The 18,931-nt window shown below is 43.9% G+C and overlaps 1 protein-coding gene across 1 annotated transcript in view; it reads left to right on the top strand.

Annotated features, from left to right (window-relative positions):
* The first annotated feature begins 1,777 nt into the window (after positions 1-1,777).
* The window catches only part of LOC119391897 (peptidyl-prolyl cis-trans isomerase-like 3), a 31,902-nt gene continuing 14,748 nt past the window's right edge, over positions 1,778-18,931 (top strand). Inside the window, exons 1-4 of the mRNA XM_037659548.2 lie at positions 1,778-1,825; positions 1,932-2,006; positions 4,001-4,094; positions 12,693-12,760. Coding sequence (XP_037515476.1) covers positions 1,823-1,825; positions 1,932-2,006; positions 4,001-4,094; positions 12,693-12,760 — 240 coding nt within the window. The 5' untranslated portion in view covers positions 1,778-1,822. The remainder of the gene's footprint in view (positions 1,826-1,931; positions 2,007-4,000; positions 4,095-12,692; positions 12,761-18,931) is intronic.

Raw genomic sequence — 18,931 nt, 5'->3', positions numbered from 1 at the left:
AATAAGCGCCGCGATGGAAAAACCTCGAAGGAAGGAAACGTTGAAACAGAGAAGGGTAACGTTTCTTGTTTTAATAATCGAATTACCAAGATATGTATGTGTAGCCCAAGCTTCCACGGGACTATCGACGCTGTTTTGATCACAGGATGAAGGCGTTTTCGCTTAAAACTCCAGTGCCGCTGTAGCGACAGAGTCGTCAATCTGCTATCTTCATCATGACATGTCGACTTATATGAATATTGTTTTATATTTATATACCATTTTTTAAAAGCTGCTTACAAAGTGCCACCTTAAATACTGTAGTCACTGCTGTATTTCAGCCTGCGGTGACAAAATACTTCGAAGTCTCTAGTTGCTGCTGTATACGAGCTTGCCTCAGTTTACATAATTGTGGTATTTTTTGTCGGTTTAAAAGTAATCGTAACGTTCCTTTGTTAAAGATAGACAATATTTGTTTCGCATAAAATGTCGTGGAATTCTTGGGCTGTTTCGAAAACGTTTACATAACCATTCTAGGTCGGCTTTGTAAGTGGTCGCCGTACTATATATTCGAAAACTACTCGAATATAGGCTCGATTCGATTCGTATTCGATCGCCCATGAAGCCGTCCGAGGGGGACCGGGGGGGACCGAACGACTGGGTGTCCTCCTCGGCACTGACTTACTCTAATGAGATAAAAAAGTCACGGTGGCCGCCATGTTGGGACCCCAGAGCAGAGAACCTGTCTGTGACGTCACGTGGAAGGCATGTATTACATGCCTTGCACGTGATGTCACAGACAGGTTCTCTGCGCTGGGTTCTCTGCGCATGTATTACGATGGAGGGGCTTTAGCCGCGCCAAGGGGGAAGACAAAGGAACGCGAGGGTTTTGAGACGCTTGGGGGCACCGACATTTTAGTGCCGGGGACCCCAAGCCACCTGCGTACGTAAGCCCTAGCGCTCTTTTGTATTCTCCGTGGATGCGGCTGGGAGTACAAAGGAACGCAAGAGCGTGCGTACGCAGGTGGCTTGGGGTCCCCAGCACTAAAACTCTCATACGAATCTGATGGCGAGTCGTCACCGTTTCTTGCTCGGCGCGTTTGAGCAAAAGCTCATGGAGCGTCTCAACCCGCTGGTACCCCAAGATGTCGGCCACGGTGACGTCAATGCAAGCTATGTATATGCACTCTGAACACCACCACTCCTGTGCAGGGCGAGCCTAAGTTCGGACGGCAACCTGCCGTGGCTTATGTGGATGCCGCCCCGTACCGCCACTACGCAGCCCACGTCCTTACAATCACCGACGACTCCCTCCGACCAATATGCCTGCGCAGCGCCCCCCCCCCCCCCCCCCCAGTAACCTTAGAGGGGGGTCACAGCTTTGTAAGGTCACGTGGCCAGCTGTGTTTACCCGAAAAGCGGAACTGCTTCTTCCTAGGTCGGTGCTCTTTGAAGCCGCAACTGCAACTGGGCTAATGTTCTAGCTCACTTTAACTGGGCGCTCTAAAAACGTCTCTAAATAAACGAGGTTTCCAGCCGTGATAAGTGATTCATAATAAAAAAAAAACAATGTGGAAAATTATTGTGTCACTGCTCCTTCAAGGTCGCCCACAACGCTGCTTTTCAATTAATTTTTTTTTACCTCTTGGCCTTCTCACAAATAAAGTTTTTCAGCACCACCACAAAGTGAAGGCAGTGCGGGTGAAACGAATGGACCTCCTGTTGTCGACCGTAAAGCCCCTCCACGCGTTTTTCGCAGGCGCGATGGAGGGGCTTTAGTCGACCGCGAGTAGACCAACCAGCAACCATGGGCAATATGGCGCTGCACACAGGATGAATTAAGATGGTGCGTATTTTGATTGTACCGAGGGAGCTTTGAATTGAGGCGCGCTTGTAGTTATTCATTTATACATGTGATTATATTTAATTTGGTGGGAATACTTGTGTTTCAGTCAGTTACGCTGCACACGGACCTAGGTGACATAAAGATCGAACTGTTCTGTGAAGCATGTCCGAAGACTGCCGAGGTATGTGCTCGTCGAGTGACCCGCTGAATGATCTTTTATTTGCATACACAAGTGGACGTCGGTATTTTAACATCTATACAAGAACAGGCTGCATCGCTTGAGTGGCCGAGCTGTTACCCACGTATGATTCTGCAAGGTTCTAATTGGTGTTCTGTATTGAGCCCCGTGGACCTATCGGTCGTGTTTATTGGTCCAGTCGCTACATTATGCGTCTCAAAACAGTCTCAGTGCAACTAACAACAGTCTTGAGCTGCATGAAGAAATAGAGCATCCAGTACAAGCCAAGTAGCCCTCTGCCAGGCTGCGAGGAAAGTTTGCGTAAATACTAACTGTAAGTGCAGCAAGTCGGGCAGGTTGGTAAGGATGCACGACTTGAAAACTAAAACAGCGGGCCCAGTATGCCTTGATGTGACCAAATGAGCAACCAGGGTGTCCGAAAGAAATGTGTTTTGTTTCGGTTTTAGTTTCGTTCCACCGCAGAAAGCTCTGTTCCAGAACGAAAAAAAAAAAGTTCCGTAACGTTTTTTTTTTGTATTAAAAATTTGAAGTTAAAGTAATAATAAAAAAACATTAGATTTGTGGTATAGTTACTTGCGCTCCTCTTAAGAAAGTGGGACAGGGGTAAAGCATGTTCTTCCCTCGTTCCTCAGAGGAGCGGAGTAACTGCGCCACGGATTCCTACCAACTAGCACAAACCAGTATCCTTCAAAGTCATCATATTTATTTTCTCAAAAGTCAATTACGAATTTTTTTAGCGGGACCAATGCTTTGTGTCAAGGGAGTGAGCACGATCTCAGAAGCAGCACGTCATTGAGTGTACTCTCTGATGTGCGAGACCGCTGTTCTGATAAAAAAAAGCGCCTGGCCTGCGCGGAACACCCAGCACAGTCACAGCGAACGCTGGAAGAGAGGCCTTTCTAGAGCCCGTTGTAGACTATCTTGGGGCAACTATACAAGTACACATGCAAGGTACCCAATACGCCATAAATCATCGTAATTTTTCTGAAGGAGGGAAGCACCCACTGTGCCATATTTCGTCATTCATTGGAGAATCGTGGTACCCGCTACACATCTGTAAGGCATTATGTGCACTTTGTGCTGTGACTGATGACGATGAAGAATTATGGCTGAGCCCTTTGTAACGGGTTGGAAGCATTCAACGACCGATCGACTCGTTGCGCAGTTCGCATTGTGTTACGCCAGGTTGTTATTTTACTCTTCTGCCACGCTACATTACATATGTTAGCACGCTTCCTTGCCCGACATGACACCTGTATACAGCATTTTTGCGAAGGAGTTTCAAGCACCAGCGTGACTCTGCGGCAGAATACTCGACCAGAGGGCGTGAGTTCAAATCCCATCCGATCCTAGAAATTTGCTTTTCATTTCATTTTTTCTCATTTCACGCGATAGTGCTTGTAGACACCGGACATCGGTGGCATACAACTATGGCGCCAGAATTGGCTGTTGTGATCTCATAACAGCTTTCGCTGTAACAAACTTCAGTGCCGAGAATGCCCTCTCCATGCTGGCCTGTGTGACAGGCACGCAAAACGCCACTTGTGTTAATGTAAACGTCTCTGGTTGCCACTATTTTCATTTTTCGCACTATTTCAGCATATCTTTGCTTTGGAATTCCTGCCTGAGGTACGTGCGTACCCTGATATATGCATAATTGCTCAAGTTGCACAACCTCAGTTGTTCCGGATTGCCAAGTTTTCTCGTGTACCGAAAAACGATTTAAAAAATTTCGGTTTCACTCCGGAACGAAATGATAAATAATGTTTTGGTTACGTTTTTCTTCCGGTCAAAAATATTGCTTTTTTGGTTTTTGTTCCGTTCTGACACACTGGGAGCAACGATGACTGGAACTAGGTCCGGGGTTTGCAGAGGCCTCGACCGCCCCCACTGCTCCATTCATATTTGTCCAGCTGATTGCTTTTCTCACAAACTGGCAATTGCTCTCTTTTGATATGTCGTTGTATATATTGCAGAATTTCTTGGCACTTTGTGCTTCTGACTACTACAATGGCTGCCTCTTCCACCGAAACATCAAGGGCTTCATGGTACAGACAGGTGACCCTACAGGTAACTTTAGAACACAAATAGTCTAATATTCGGCTGCTTGAAAATCCTGCTGGCAGTGAACACTGTCAACTCCCTTGCATAACATAGAATGATTTCTTTCATGTGTTGTATTTCTTTCTTCAAATTAAGATGACTCTGGGGTGATTGCAGCATTTGCTGAATGAAGCCTTCACCCATTTTCTAGGTTACTGATCAGTAAGAGTGAGAGTTTCTTAGATACCATTAAGAAGAGTCTTTCGCATATCATTGAGCCTAGAAGAATCAAGTACCGAGGGGCTCAATTTTTAATGATGATCATAGAAAGTCCAAGGTATATGTAAACTGGTAGCGAAACCTCCATAGAAGCTCATGTGTCAAGTAGCTGGCAGCTCGTTGCCACCGTCGCCATCTACGTATCACTGGGACAACTAACAGCAAGCAAAAAATAAAATATGATGTCACAACCAGAAGCGGTAGTAATGTCGTTCATTAGCACTACATGGCGCGAAAATGAATTTAAAAAAAAATTGCTGGACCTTTTACATGCTTTTAATAACTACGCAATTTTATTGCGTCTTTATAGCTCGTCATTTGCATGGGTGAGAGAATAGGAAGATCAACAAGAAAGATTGGGGAAGCAAGCTTGTTTTATTAGCCATATAGTGTTGTTGCAATGTACACCAAAATACTTTGCAGATGAAATTGATACAATGGCTCACGAGCACAATAGTTTGAAAACTCACGTTACCCAGTCGAGGGAAACCACAGGAGCGAGACAGCAGCCTTGAAAGTATCACTTCGGCAACCTTACAGTGCAGCATTTCTTCATTTAGCATGCTGCATTCACCATCAGGGTTGCCACTGACTTTCGAGTAAATGTCGCCAAACGACGAGCAAAAAGTCGCCAAAAGTCGCCATTCTTTTACAAATTTCGCCAAAAAAAGTAGCCATTCTAGATATGTGCGGCATACCCAGTAATAAAAATTTCCACTCACGTATAGCCCCGTAGAATACAGTACCATCCAAGACCCTTAAATTATATTGACGTTTCTCGATGCCAGTCGTATCGCCCGCTTCACCATGGGAGTGCATGGCGCTGCTTCTCCGACTAGCCGCAAGATGTGCGTGGTGGTGCAAGGGTGAATGAACGAAACGCTCATGATATCCTTTCATCCCTGTCCTCTCGTTTCAAAGCTAAAAGTGTGGTATAAACCTTGGGCGAAAACTGTGAAAGCATTTTTTGTACAGCTTTACGTACCCTTATATGAATTAAAAGGATTAAAAGGTTTATTGAAGGTAACACGACAGACTTCTTACAGGAACCGATCATTAGTGAGTCTTGCACCTTTTCAGTGTGAACTAATAGGATACCGGACATCACCGACCCTTTCTTATAGTTACTTATATCTACACGCGTCAATCCGATGCGTTATTGCTGTATAACAATGTAAAATGTTATATAGCAATTGTTTTTATTGCACACGCTCACCGAGAACAGTGAAAAATGCCTCAATAAATAATTTTTATTGCAGAAATAGCCGCGTATCCGCCTGTCTTCGCTATTCCAAAACAGTCTTTGCGAGCTGAACTGGGGGTACTGCAACAGTGAATAAGTCGCCAAGCTATTCAGAGCAGTTGAAGCTTTGAGAGAACAAATGGTCGGAACACGCGGCCAACCCGTCGTCTTGCCCCTTCAGATGCGAAACTTCAGATAAGCTTAAAGCACCTAAAGCCATAAACCTATAGTCAATCACTGCCCCCTCGCGGTTTGCAAGGCAGTCCGCTGACTTACACTTTGCTAGAATGTCGCTGGGGGACGTTCCAGTACCTCCTGCATCTAGATGGCATCCCGAACTAAGGATCCCACTCACTGATCTTATTTTCACAGAACATCAAATAAACGTTTTATTATCTCTCTAGATGAATTGAGGAGGTACACACGAGTTACAGGATGGACATACCGAATGACGCGTAATGTGCACATTCTACTCGTGGGTCTAAAACGAAGAAAAATACTGAGAATGTTGCCGCTCATTCGTTGGGAAGACACTGAGCTTAGGATTCAAAACTCGGTGGAGACCTAAGCCGAAAATCGCCAAAAATTCGCCATGTCGCCATTCATAATTTTAGGTCGCCACGGGCCTCCCTAATTCGCCAATTTGGCGAAAAGTAGCCACCATTGGCAACCCTGTTCACCATTGCAAAAGGCGAGGACACGCTGGCCGTGTGCCAACAAAAGCAGTCGGCAGTCACCGGAGCAGTTATGTAGACATTCTGTAAGCTAGTTCGGCTTCTCTGAAGTGTCATGCCAGTAAACAACACATACACAAATATATAACCTACAGCAGATACGCACGAAACAGCCGCGCAAAAGTGAGCGACGCCTCGTTGACCCAACAACAGGGGCGGATTATCCAGGGTTCAAAGGGTTCAAATGAACTGGGCCCTCCGGTTTTAGGGGGCCCCCCGAGGGCCAGAAAAAATGGCCGACTTCGTTGTTTTGTTCTAAAAAGTTTAACTCTCCTGCTAGCTTCCCCTTATAGAAACAGATTATCTATTTCAATAATCAATATACATGCTTCTAAGAGGTTGTTCGTTGCATAACGTGCATAATCTTGAAGTCGGCTCACAGTTCTGCAGTCTGTGGTAAAACACCTTTTACTCGCCCAAGACCACGCATCGTGTAGAGGAAAGGAGCTGATCCAGTGGATGGACACATAAAGCAGCCGGACGAGGATTTTAGCAGCTACGGTCCAACACGCAACGCGAAGGCGCATAGAGAGCGGTTCCTGTTTGAAATATCGTTTAATGCGCTCAATGAAAATAACCGGTATGAAGCTGACGCATATAGGTATGCTATAGTATGCTTTCATTATAGTGTAAACAACGCACCATGAAATATTTGTATGGTACGGAACTCCATGATTATGCAAGGACTCCGAAGGAGTAACTGTTTGATTCTTCGCTTCTGTCATTGCCCTTCTGTCTTAATTCCTGCTTGGTGGTTATATAGGGAAACTTAAGGGACCATCACTTTGGTAAAAGGTTGTGCACAGGAAATATCTACAACATATATCCACTATCTGGCCGCCAGCAGAACCTCACCGCTATTGCTTGAGCATTGTGGTGGGCAGGGGCGTAGCCAGAAATTTTTTTCGGGGGGGGGGTTCAACCATACTTTGTGTATGTTCGTGCGTGCGTTTGTATGTGTGCGTGTATACATACACAAGCAAAACTGAAAAATTTCGGGGGGGTTTGGACCCCCCTCCCCCCCCCCCTGGCTACGCCCCTGGTGGTGGGGGTCTTCAACCGACCATCACTATCGTATAACTGACACCATTGATAAAGAAACTAATTGCATTTGTCATGCAGAGCTCCTCATTAATTTTGCTTTGTTACTCCTGTTTTATCACTTGCTTTCGATTGTTTTTTTTCCTGTCATTTTTTTTTCTTTTTTTTCAGTAGTATTACCATTATGCTGTATTTTTCTGTATCTTGTTGTAGCCTTCTTGTATTTTAGGTGTATTATGCTGCATATTTTGCTGTATTTTTTGTAATTACCCTACTCATGTAGCCATAGGAGGTCCCCCTGTCAGTTTCTCTGAAACTTTGGGACCTCCTGCTGTAATATTCTAACCATATACCTCAACTGAATGATTTTATAATAAATTTGACTTTGACTTTGAACGATTTGTGCATAAATGAGAATATGTGGGATCGTTTTTCGAGTGTTATTAAAAACGCTTTTGTGAAAATTCTACACGGATCTCATTTTTTATAGGCGCCACCTTTTCTGAAAGATTTGGCCCACCCCCTTCCCATATTGAAAATATTTTAATTTTAAACCATATGCATTACTTGTTGTGATTAGTAGGCATATACAATATGCGTAATATCACTATATCGAAATGCTGCCTTAGAAGAGCTTAAATGTGAGTTGTTGTATGAAATCAAAAGTAGCTAGACGATTGGTAGTGTATTTACTGTAAGTGCGGGCGAACAGTTTCTGAAAAAGGCCCACCTGTCAACTTCGGCAGTGCTCACACGCAGGCAACCAAAGCGTGCGCCACCAAATCAGTGAAGCTGAAGCAGATAGAGGAAGCTATTTTTCACAAAGGCGCTCCCTGATTTTCGAAGGAAGATGTCCTCTCTTGAAATAAGGGTAAACAACGCTATAGGTTAAGACGAATGGAACAAAAACACACGGCGCTTGGACTGCACTTCTAAGTGTCGCATGCATTCCTTCTTTTCGTCTTAACTTCTCGCACAGTTTAGTCTTCTTTCAGTATGATCCAACGAACCAGACAAATCATAATGCTGTCCATGTGTCTTCGTCTTCTGATATAGTTAATTATTACGATGACAATCTCTCCACGTGCTCCGCAAGAAAAAAAACGCCCAGATGATATTAAACACTCCGGAGAGTCTTAGAATAAATATGGCTTGTGTTCTTTGCAGCTAAATCTAAAAAGCGTCAAGTCTCAAGAATGACCAAATGATAAAGCGAGAAAGAAAGGGGGCGGGGTGAGGGGGGAGGGGCCCCCCTTATATTTTTGAACCGGGCCCTCCGCACTGTTAATCCGGCCCTGCCCAACAATACGCTGAACTGAACACACGGCCACATAGCAGACTGCCTGCATATGCCCCCCATTTAGCGGTCAGTAAAAAAAAATTAGGCAATCAACTATTTAGGCAAGCATCAGATAAACTGTAAAGTAAATTTGTAGTTTACTTTGGCATATGTAAAATTAAGAGTAATAGAAAAAAATTTCCATTGAGTTTTTAGTTTTCGTTATTTGTCCCCACCTCACCTAGTCGAGCTTCGATCGTATGGTGGGCATTGATGTCTGTGGCAATAGGTTTTCGACTACTTTTCATTCCAAGTTTCGTGACTGATATAATTTGGCCTTCGAAAGTCATCGGACAGTCAAGTTGAGGGAAACATGGCAGCAGTGGCAAACCCGGGGGGGGGGGGGGGGGATTGCTCCCGTCCCCTCCAAAGCCTATGTCAGCACCCCCCACCCCACTCCCTTCACTGCCTGTTGTCCACCTCCTAACACCTATTAGGACAAATGAGTGGGACCACTGTGAGCGCACAAATTAACAGTATTTATGCTGTGATGGGGTTTTTGTGAATTTAGTAACTAATAAAAACAAAGGAGTCAGGACCCCTCCCCTCTCCAGTTTTACTTCAAGCGACAGCCCCCCCCCCCCGTCCAATTAAGTGGCTGGATCTGGGAGGTGATATGGTTGCTAAAAATCAAGCCCCTCTGTTACCCTAAATCTTCTTACTTATTGTATTGCATGGGTTTCTGCTCTGGCAGTCATGATACTGGCATTCATGTACTATGTGCTTCTAGCTGTCATGATTGTGCGTGGTACTTGAGTTCACTCCCAAGGCTGGGTTAGGTGTGCATACACAAATACCTTAGAAAGATGGGCCGGGGGGGGGGGGGGGGGACAGTGGCCACCGTAGCTCAGTTTGTCTTGTGGAGGGTGTTGGTTTGTCTCGTTCTTCTTTAATAAAGATAATAATGAAATTGCAGATTCTACATACAAGCTAAAAGAAAAGGTTAATTTTCACATGCTTTTTTTTTCCTTTCAGCGAATGCTGTCACCTTTAAAAGCTTTAGTGTGTCAAGACTCTTGGTATGCAAAGAAAGAAAAAAAGGATTGTTTATTAAAACAGTTCAGTTGGAGCTGAATGTTGCTGCAGTGTTAAGAGGAATGGTGGTTTAAACCATTTGTTGTGTTAAATCGGAGTAAACCTTTTACAGTAATGAATTCACCTGACTTTTGGAACATTTTTGCATTCATACTAACACTGTGTTCCTTGAGTTCATGTGCCCATTCATCCTTCTTCACTCGTGTTTCATACTTCTAAGCATGCGGATGGAACGTCCAACATCATTGTCATTCTCAAAGGTCTCAACCTCTCCAAGCATGTTTTTAAGTAAATCCCCCCTCTTCCTTGCAATATATCACTGGAACAAGTTACCTGCCGACATCGTTTCCTCTATAAACCATGACGATTTCCTAACTAAACTTAAAGGCTATTTCCACGTACATGAATAATGATGTTTTTGTGCATCCTTTTCCTGTTTTTTGTACACTGCAAAGTTTTCTGTAAGTTATGAAGTTCCTTTGAGTTTTTTTTTTAGTGCTTTGCTTTCATTGATCCATGCAGTAGTTGGAGTATGGTTGCACTGTTCTGAAATTGCATGTGTATATATAAATGGATGTATGTATATGCGTATATGTATATATATACTTGTATTATTCGTATTATTTCTTGTTCTGGCTAATTATGTGCTCCGTTGCTGACCTACCAGTTTGAATACATTTATTACTTTTGTTGTTATTGTGTTTTCGTTATACCTGTTGGAATATGTGCTCTGTAACTGTAACCGATTCATTGTATTGTGACTCCCCTATGTAATGTCTGCACAGGCCTTTAGGGTACTTGAAGAAAAAAAAAAACCCTCATAGCTACCTTTGTCAGATTTGTCGTACATTGATGTGATTTCTGTGCCAAGATTTAAAACCTGCAGCATCCTATACTACATTTTTGCAAAAAGCACATAATTCGTGCCACGTGTGTGCCAAGATGCTGTTCTTGCAGTTTTTCAGAGGAAATGAAGATGGCAGGCACTTGAGATTCGTATGTACGATACCACTGTAACTTTGAGTGGTCATGCCAGCAGACAAGCGAGTGTTACGAGTTACAAAAAGTCTCTGAAAGCCAATAACTACCTACTTGATAGAGAATATTAGTGGATTAAGCTAGTGGTGATGAGCAAGTAAATCGCAGTTGTTGCTTGTTGACGTATTGAGCTTACCATAATGTCCATGCCTAACTACCACTCGTATGACAGTTGGATGCAACCAAATGAATCCAACAGACATTTAGGCCAAGGAAAGCATAAGGAACATTAACTGCTGTCTTTAATTGCAGTGTAGTAATTATGACATAAATCGAAATGAATTAAAGTGGACGAAAAATTACCTTTTCCATGTAATAATTACTACACTACAGTTAAAAACAACAACTAATGTCCCCTGTGCTTTCCTTGGCTGAATTGTCTGTTGGATTCATCTGGTTATGTCTACTAACAAAGAAACTAGCCAATTCCTTGTGTTGTGGCTATGCATACCAGTAATCGGGAATACTCTCAGTTGCTACGAAAGAATCTTACCTATTTTTATTGAATGCTTCTTTGTCTTTCTCACCATTTTTTCCCAGTAATGTTCAGTTTTCTCACCAAAAAATCAGTGCTTAAGAGTTAAGCACCTGACAGTAATCTAGAAGCATGAAGCAGAAACAATACAGATCACTGGCAAACTACAATTGTTTATCGCCCCGCCACGGTGGTCTAGTGGTTATGGCGCTTGACTGCTGACCCGAAGGTCGCGGGATCGAATCCCGGCCGCGGCGGCTGCATTTTCGATGGAGGCGAAAATGTTTGAGGCCCGTGTACTTTGATTTAGGTGCACGTTAAAGAACCCCAGGTGGTCGAAATTTCCGGAGCCCTCCACTACAGCATTTCTCATAATCATATAGTGGTTTTGGGATGTTAAACCCCAGATATTATTATTGTTATTATTATAAGTGTTTAGCATTCTTGATTGGCTGAAGTTAATTCATAGCTTTCCATCAGCTGCGCTAAGCTGGTCAGATGGACTACGGAAGTCGTTTTGAGGCTCACAGGAACTAGCACGGGATACTGTTGCATTCACTGTTGGCAGAGGCAACTTCCTCAATTTATGGAAAATCGGTTCTCTGGGAATCCGTGGGGTGGAGGAAGTTTTCTTATTCCATCTTTGCACTATTCTCAGGATGATCGCTGTACTATTCTCTTTTGTTCCTGTATTCATGTTAGCCTTTATGAAAGGAGGTAGGAATTCTTTAAAAAAGAAAAGGCTACATGAGAGGCTACATAGAGTAGCCAGGTTATAGACGCACTAGCTAAAGAACATTGTATAGAATCAGTTCCATGAGGTACTACTGCTCTTTGCCTAAATGACAGTCCTGTGTGTGTGTGTGTGTGTGTGTGTGCGTGCGCGCGCGCGTGCGCGCACGCACGCACGCACGCGCGCGCACACACACACACACACACACACACACACACACACACACACACACACACACACACACGCCCACACACACACACACACACACACACACACACACACACACTTCAAGTCCACATTCATTTGCACAGCTCCATTTTATTATAAATATCAACCAGCTAACCCACCTACACACTTTAAAATATGCTGTTGGGTAATAAGCGCATAAAAAATAACTGTTCAGGGAATATAGAAATTTTCATTTGCTCCTAGGGAGAGTTTTCACAGCCTACTATGTATAAAATTCTAATGCATTATTAGTCATGAACTTTTGCCAAATAAGTCTCGTGCAGCGGCTTCATTTGATACAGTGTTCTACTGATCTTATGTTAATGGAGTACCTAAACACCGTGTTAAGGACGAGCTTAAAGAGTGTATGTGCCTTTTCTTAATTTCAGTTAGTGCTGACTCAAAATGACTCTAAAGCTGACTCTAGTAGGATGACAGTGGTTGATGACTAACATAGTCAAAAAATCTTTTTTTTTCCAGGTACGGGAAAAGGAGGTGAAAGCATCTGGGGCGAAAAGTTTCCCGACGAGATTCACGATGAGCTGAAGGTATGAGCCAGCCTCAGGGTTGCTTAAAGGGGCCGACAACTGATTTTTCTTGACCAATTTTTTTTATGGCGCGACAGAAAGCTCACCCTTCGCAGTGTTTGTAGCTGCAGTAGTTAACCCCAAAACATGTATTTATTTTACAAGCAGTGTTTTTTTATCTGAAAGGCTCTAAACACAGACGTACCTTTCCTCCAGCAATGCTGAGAATTGATAGCGATGCTGCCAGCCCTTCTTGCGATTTGTGAAACCTATCGTTATTCTGATTTCGTAGGAGTTCCTGTAACTATGCTTAACCACTTTATTTAGAGCTTTTCAACTATTTTTGAAGCAATGATGTTACAATGAGATGATGTGGCATTATACACCTTCCCTGTATTTGTACCGTGTTGTGTGCGCATGCGTCCGAGGTTGCCTGCGTCTGTGTCATGGGTGGCTTGTCCCGGCGTCATTACTCTCTCGATGCACGAGCCAAGCCAAGTCATCGAAAACGTCACTACGCATATGCGCGGCCGTGCCGAAGCTGTTTTTGTGTTACAAACAGGTGGTTGTCATTTTCCCTTTCTTAACCCTTCCGCCACCTTGCGGGATTCCGCAGAATCGATTTGCAAAAGTGAACATTAGACAGAATTTTGTCTGGTTGAGAAGGAACTTTTGGTTGAAACAGAGTGACACCAACGGAGGTACTGATTCAAAGTAAAAACTTTTTTTACTCTACAAAAACAAAAAGACCCCGATGTTTTAGGTCCCACTCAGACCCTTCTTGAGGGTTGACTGGAGGGCACCAGAAAGAACTGTTGATATTGCCTTCTTTTCTTCAGGCCGTGGGGCCATGCCTGTTCTATATGATGTGCCAAAGTCCAATGAAGTAGGCACTCTGCAGCGCACCTGTGGACCGGTTGACGTTGCTGGGTGTCGCCTGGGTGGGCCAGGATTCCACAAAAAGCAGCGTATGGTAATTGGCCACTAAGTCAGTGACGCAGAAGTTGTCAAAAGCAATGCAGTGGTCGTTCACGTCGGTGTTCTCAACTAGCACACCCCTCTGTCGGTCGAAATTGCAGATGTCGTTTTTGTGTTGTTGCAGACTCTTGGGGAAGTTCTTTGTTTCTCCCGCGTATGAAGAGCCACATTCCGCACATGGGATGTAGTAAACCACTCCCTGTGCTTTCTCTTTGGGCCGTATGTCTTTTGGGTGCGGAAAAAAGTGGCCGAGCATGTAAATTGGCTTCTGTGCTACTTTAGTTCCCTGCTCCAACAGGACGCGTGCAAGCGCTTTCTGGTGCCTTAGACATAGGGAATGCAGACCCATACACGCTTGGCAAGCTGTGGGTCAGTGTCCTCTGGAAGGAGCGAGCGGGGACGGGCCTGGCGACGTGCGACTTTTTCAAAGAAGGCTTTTAAATAACCGTATACTTCCATATTGCTAGCGAACATGCACAAAGGACGACATAGAAAGAGACAGGACAACCGCTAGCGGTTGTCCTGTCTTATACAATCTACAAGCATACAATCATACAAGCATACAATCATGTCTCGTACAAGCATACAATCAAGACCAACTAGCCCAGCTTAATGCATTAACGTTTTAAATAACCGTTCTTTAGAAGGTCGTATTTGATCTTCCGTTGCTCATTCTTTCGCTTCGCCTCCGAAGAACAAATCCTCCAGGTGTGGGTCAATAGTGATGATACCATCCCTGCTTTATGGTGGAAAGGGTGGTTGGAACTAGCATAGAGGTAGCGACCAGTGTGTGTTGGCTTCTGGTACACTGAGAATTAGAGCAAGCGACCCATCTTTGTCATGAGGACATCGAGGAACGGCAAGCAGTTGTTTTTCCCTGTTCAATGGTGAACTATACAACGGTGAACACCGGTCGCTACCTCGATGCTAGTTCCAAGCACCCTTTCCACCATAAAGCAGCGGTGGTATCGTCACTATTGACCGTGCCCAGAGGGTTTGTTCGTTTGAGGCTAAGTGAAAGAATGAGGAATGGAAGATCAGATTCGACCTTCTAAAGAACGGCTATTCAAAAGCCTTCTTTGAAAAAGTTGCCCGCCATCAGGCCCATCCCCGCTGACCCCTTCCAGAGAACACTAACCCGACACTTCCTAAGCATGTATGGCTCTGCATTCCCTACGTTCAAGGCACCAGCAAAGCGCCCGCACATGTCCTGTCGAAGCAGGGAATTAAAGTGGCACAGAAGCCAATTTCCACGCTTGACCGCTTCTTTCCGCGCCCAAAAGACATACCACCCAAAGAGAAAGCAGAAGGTATGGTTTATTCCATTTCTTGTGCAGATTGTGGCACTTAATATGTGGGGGAACGACTGAAAATAGCGCTAAGAAACGGGGACACACGACACAGGCGTTAACTTCCAACATAATCGCCTATATCACAAAAGAATAACATCACATGACATGTATGATGCGCACAAAAGTTAATTTCTTAGAAAATACAATTCCTTATCACTGAGCGTAAGTGAGGGAGTGCTGACGCACTTAGACCCCAGTGAAGTGATAGCCTCAGCCTCAATAATCTCTCTCAATAATCTCTCGCTTCACTGGGTTCTAAGTGCGTCAGCACTCCCTCGCTTACGCTCAGTGATAAGGAATTGTATTTTCTAAAAAATTAATTTTTGTGCGCATCATACATGTCATGTGATGTTATTCTTTTGGTGATATAGGCGAGCGTGCGGTGGTAATAAACATTATGTTGGAAGTTAGCGCCTGTGTCGTGTGTCCTCTTCTTGTGTCCCCGTTTTGTAGTGCTATTTTCAGTCGTCACTATGCAGCAACAAGCCCAAATTTCGACAGTGCTGGTGTGGGGCAAACAAAGAACTTCCACGAGAGGCTGCGACAACACATGAATGACGTCCGCAAGCTCGACCGAGAGAAGTGTACACTAGCGGAGCACAGCGAGGTGAACAACCACTGCATCGCTTTTGACAACTCCCGAGTCGTTGACATAGAGGCCAATTACCATAAGCGGCTTTTTGTGGAATCCTGACCCATCCAGGTGACACCTGGCAACGTCAACAGTCTGCAAGTGCGCTGCCAAGTGTTTACCTTGATGGACTTTGGCACATCAGAGACAACAGGTGTGACCCCACGGCCTGAAGAAAAGAAGGCTATATAAGCACCGCTCTCTGGTGCCCCTCAATCAACCCTCAAGAAGGGTCCGAGTGGGACCTGAAACATCGGGGTCTTTTCGTTTTTGTACAGTAAAAAAAGAGCTTCGCTATCTTGATGGGTTGCTTGATACAAGTGATTGAGTAATGATTGGCTTGGCACGTAGGCTTATTTGTTTTCTTTTTGTTTCCTTGCACCTATATATCGGGGATCTCCACCTCGCCTCAGCTAGCGGGCCGCAGTCACAAAATGTAGTCCTTCAAGGGGTGGGACAGTGAAGAAAGTAGGATTGGGGGGAGGGGGTGAGCTTGGAAAAAATGTAAGGTAACGTTGCCATTTGAAAGAAGGTGTTTTTTATATCTCCTCTACAGGCCATTTCTGATGGAGATTTGGCGTCTGCTTTTGAGAAAAATATCGATACTGATCTCCAGAATGACTGAAATATGGATGTTGATTCTGAAATATAGAGATTTTGTTGCACGGTTATGTTTCGTCCCATGGTGACTGCATGGGGTGCTACACGAAAAAAAAAATGCCTGAGACCAGTCGCGTACCCGAACAAAGCATTATTTATCACTATAGGAGAGAAAATAATACGGATAACATTTAGCGATGTCACAAAACTTCAGTCATAAAGTCATAAAAGGAATGTGGAACGAAGACTGGCATGTGCGAGCTGGGCCGCCAGTGAAAGGTCTGCGGGCCGCATGTGGCCCGCGTGTTTGGGACCCCTGCTATATATGTATGCGGCATCTTGCAATAAATGTTTCGTTGAAGCGCTTGTGGTTCGTCCCTTCTGTATCCGTCCTTCGTAAAGTGTTGCACTACCCACAATGATGGCTTGAATAATGAATTTATGCTGCTTGCTTGGTTGTGTGCATGAAAATAGGATTGGGATATGAATAAGCTTTGTGTAGCACACATATTTCTGTATTTTTCAGCAGAAGTTGGCATCATTGCACTGTGGCTGTTCTTAATTCTTTGACTATTAACGTAGTTTTTTTCCACCATAAACATTATATATAACCCTTTCACAAGGCTTGGGCCTAGCGCTCCGTTATGTATTATGACTTTCATACAGAGGTGTAGCCATACATGTACTGTCGACCGCAAAAGTTTGCGGGATCTGCAGCGCGTGGCGGAGCGACGGAAAACTGCATTGCTGCGTCACCTACGGTGACGCGGCGGGTGTTGAGGCTATCGGCCGCAGCCTCCGTGATTAGTTCCAGTAACGGCACGTTGTCTAAACGCGCCGTCGCTAATCGCCGAGGCCGATAGCCTCAGCACCCAGCGCGTCATGGTAGGTGACGCAGCAATGCACATTTCGTCGCTCCGCCACGCGCTGCAGATTCCGCAAACTTTTGCGGCCGACAGTACATTAAGCCATTCCTTTGAAATGTGATGATCTAATATTTACCATTTACTCTCACACTGTGACTTATTGTCCATCTGCTATACCTATCGCTATGCTTCTACCATTCAAGAGTTTGTTTTTAACTGGAGAATGTTGTACTGTAACTACATTGCTTAATTACTGTTGCAACTTAATTACTTTTAGAACTTAATTACTGTTAAGATGAATGGGCATCACACAAACATGACCTAGAAACTGTGTAAAGCAGCAGTACAACACTTCAACTTGCAAGGTTGTAATGTCTATGAAATTAGACTTTCTATTACACAGCACAATTTTCTTTTTACTTGGGACAGAAAATCGGGCAATTGTATTTCATTCACAAGCTTAATACACCCCAAACAACAGGTGTAAGTGTTTCAAAAGGGGCTCTGGAATCAATTTGTGATAGTAAAGGCATGACTATGAGGTCTTCCTAAGGTCTTGTTTTTTTTTCGCTACATTTTCACACCTGGTCAGCATAGGGCTGAATATAAAGTTAAACCCTCAGCAATTCTTTTGTTTGTGCATATGCTCTTTCTTACTTTCCCAAAGCTGGGCTTTACTAATTTACTATCAAATCAAAGTTAACATCCCGGCAGGCATGAGCATGTTCTTACAATTTGCATTTGTACTCTTGACAGAACACGTTGCTAGATTTGACTCATTTTTCTTTGCCCCATTCCCCCACCCCTCCTAATTTTAAGAATTTCATTATTTTTGCACAGTTTTTGCTTTCCTATAAAACCACACATAATAATATCACAGTACTTTCTTGCATGAAAATTCTTGCCGTTTCTGTTTTTACCATCATATTTTTGGCATTGCAATGTTTAGGGCTCTATGATAAACTTTTGCTTCGTCTATGCATTATGTATAAAGTGTTGCCTTCAATATTTTTGTATAATAAATGGTGATCACAATCTTTCCCACAGCAGCCACTGTATGAGCACAAGCTATGTTTGTTTATTTATATTTATTGAAAAATATCAAGTGTGGGGTTTTAACAAGGTGGGATTAAATCTTAGCAAATTGGCTGACAAAGAACGATAACACAGGGAAAACGATTACATATTTTGTCAGTGCAACGTAATGCTCCATAAGAACCAGATGTAAAGTGGTACATATTCAAATAGAGCACATCACGGGAGACAATTCACTTGTGGAGGTGTAAGAAGTGCTGTCGGGATGGCTGTGAAACAGCTTCGTTAATAAGTACATTCCATTGACTTATTATTCTCCAAGGAAGAAAACTATACTTGAATGTGCAACTGAGGTAGTGAAAGGTGTTATGCTTAAAGGAGTACTGACGCGATTTTGAGGCATCGCACAAAGGACATTTTTCGTTTCCTTGCCACACAGTGTTAACGCTGTCCACGCACCAGAGCCAGGAAGCACGTATAAAATATTTTAGCTTGAGTTTAAAGTTTTTGTCACGTAGCATCTGCAAGCCAGCCCCACTGCACTGGAAATTATCATGACAGGTCAAAACAGTTCGCTGGGTTTGGGAACTGTGCATCCTGCATACGGCCGAAGTCGCCAATCGCTGTCAGAGTAGCTGGACAACAATTCACTAGTTTACGTGCAGCTGACAGCAGCCGGCAGAGCTGCTGCTAGTACATCACAAGTTGCTGTCTCCACGTGACTTAGACC

The sequence above is a fragment of the Rhipicephalus sanguineus genome, chromosome 1, assembly GCF_013339695.2.
Source record: "Rhipicephalus sanguineus isolate Rsan-2018 chromosome 1, BIME_Rsan_1.4, whole genome shotgun sequence".
NCBI lineage: Eukaryota > Metazoa > Arthropoda > Arachnida > Ixodida > Ixodidae > Rhipicephalus > Rhipicephalus sanguineus.
This window is presented reverse-complemented; position numbering and strand designations above follow the sequence as displayed.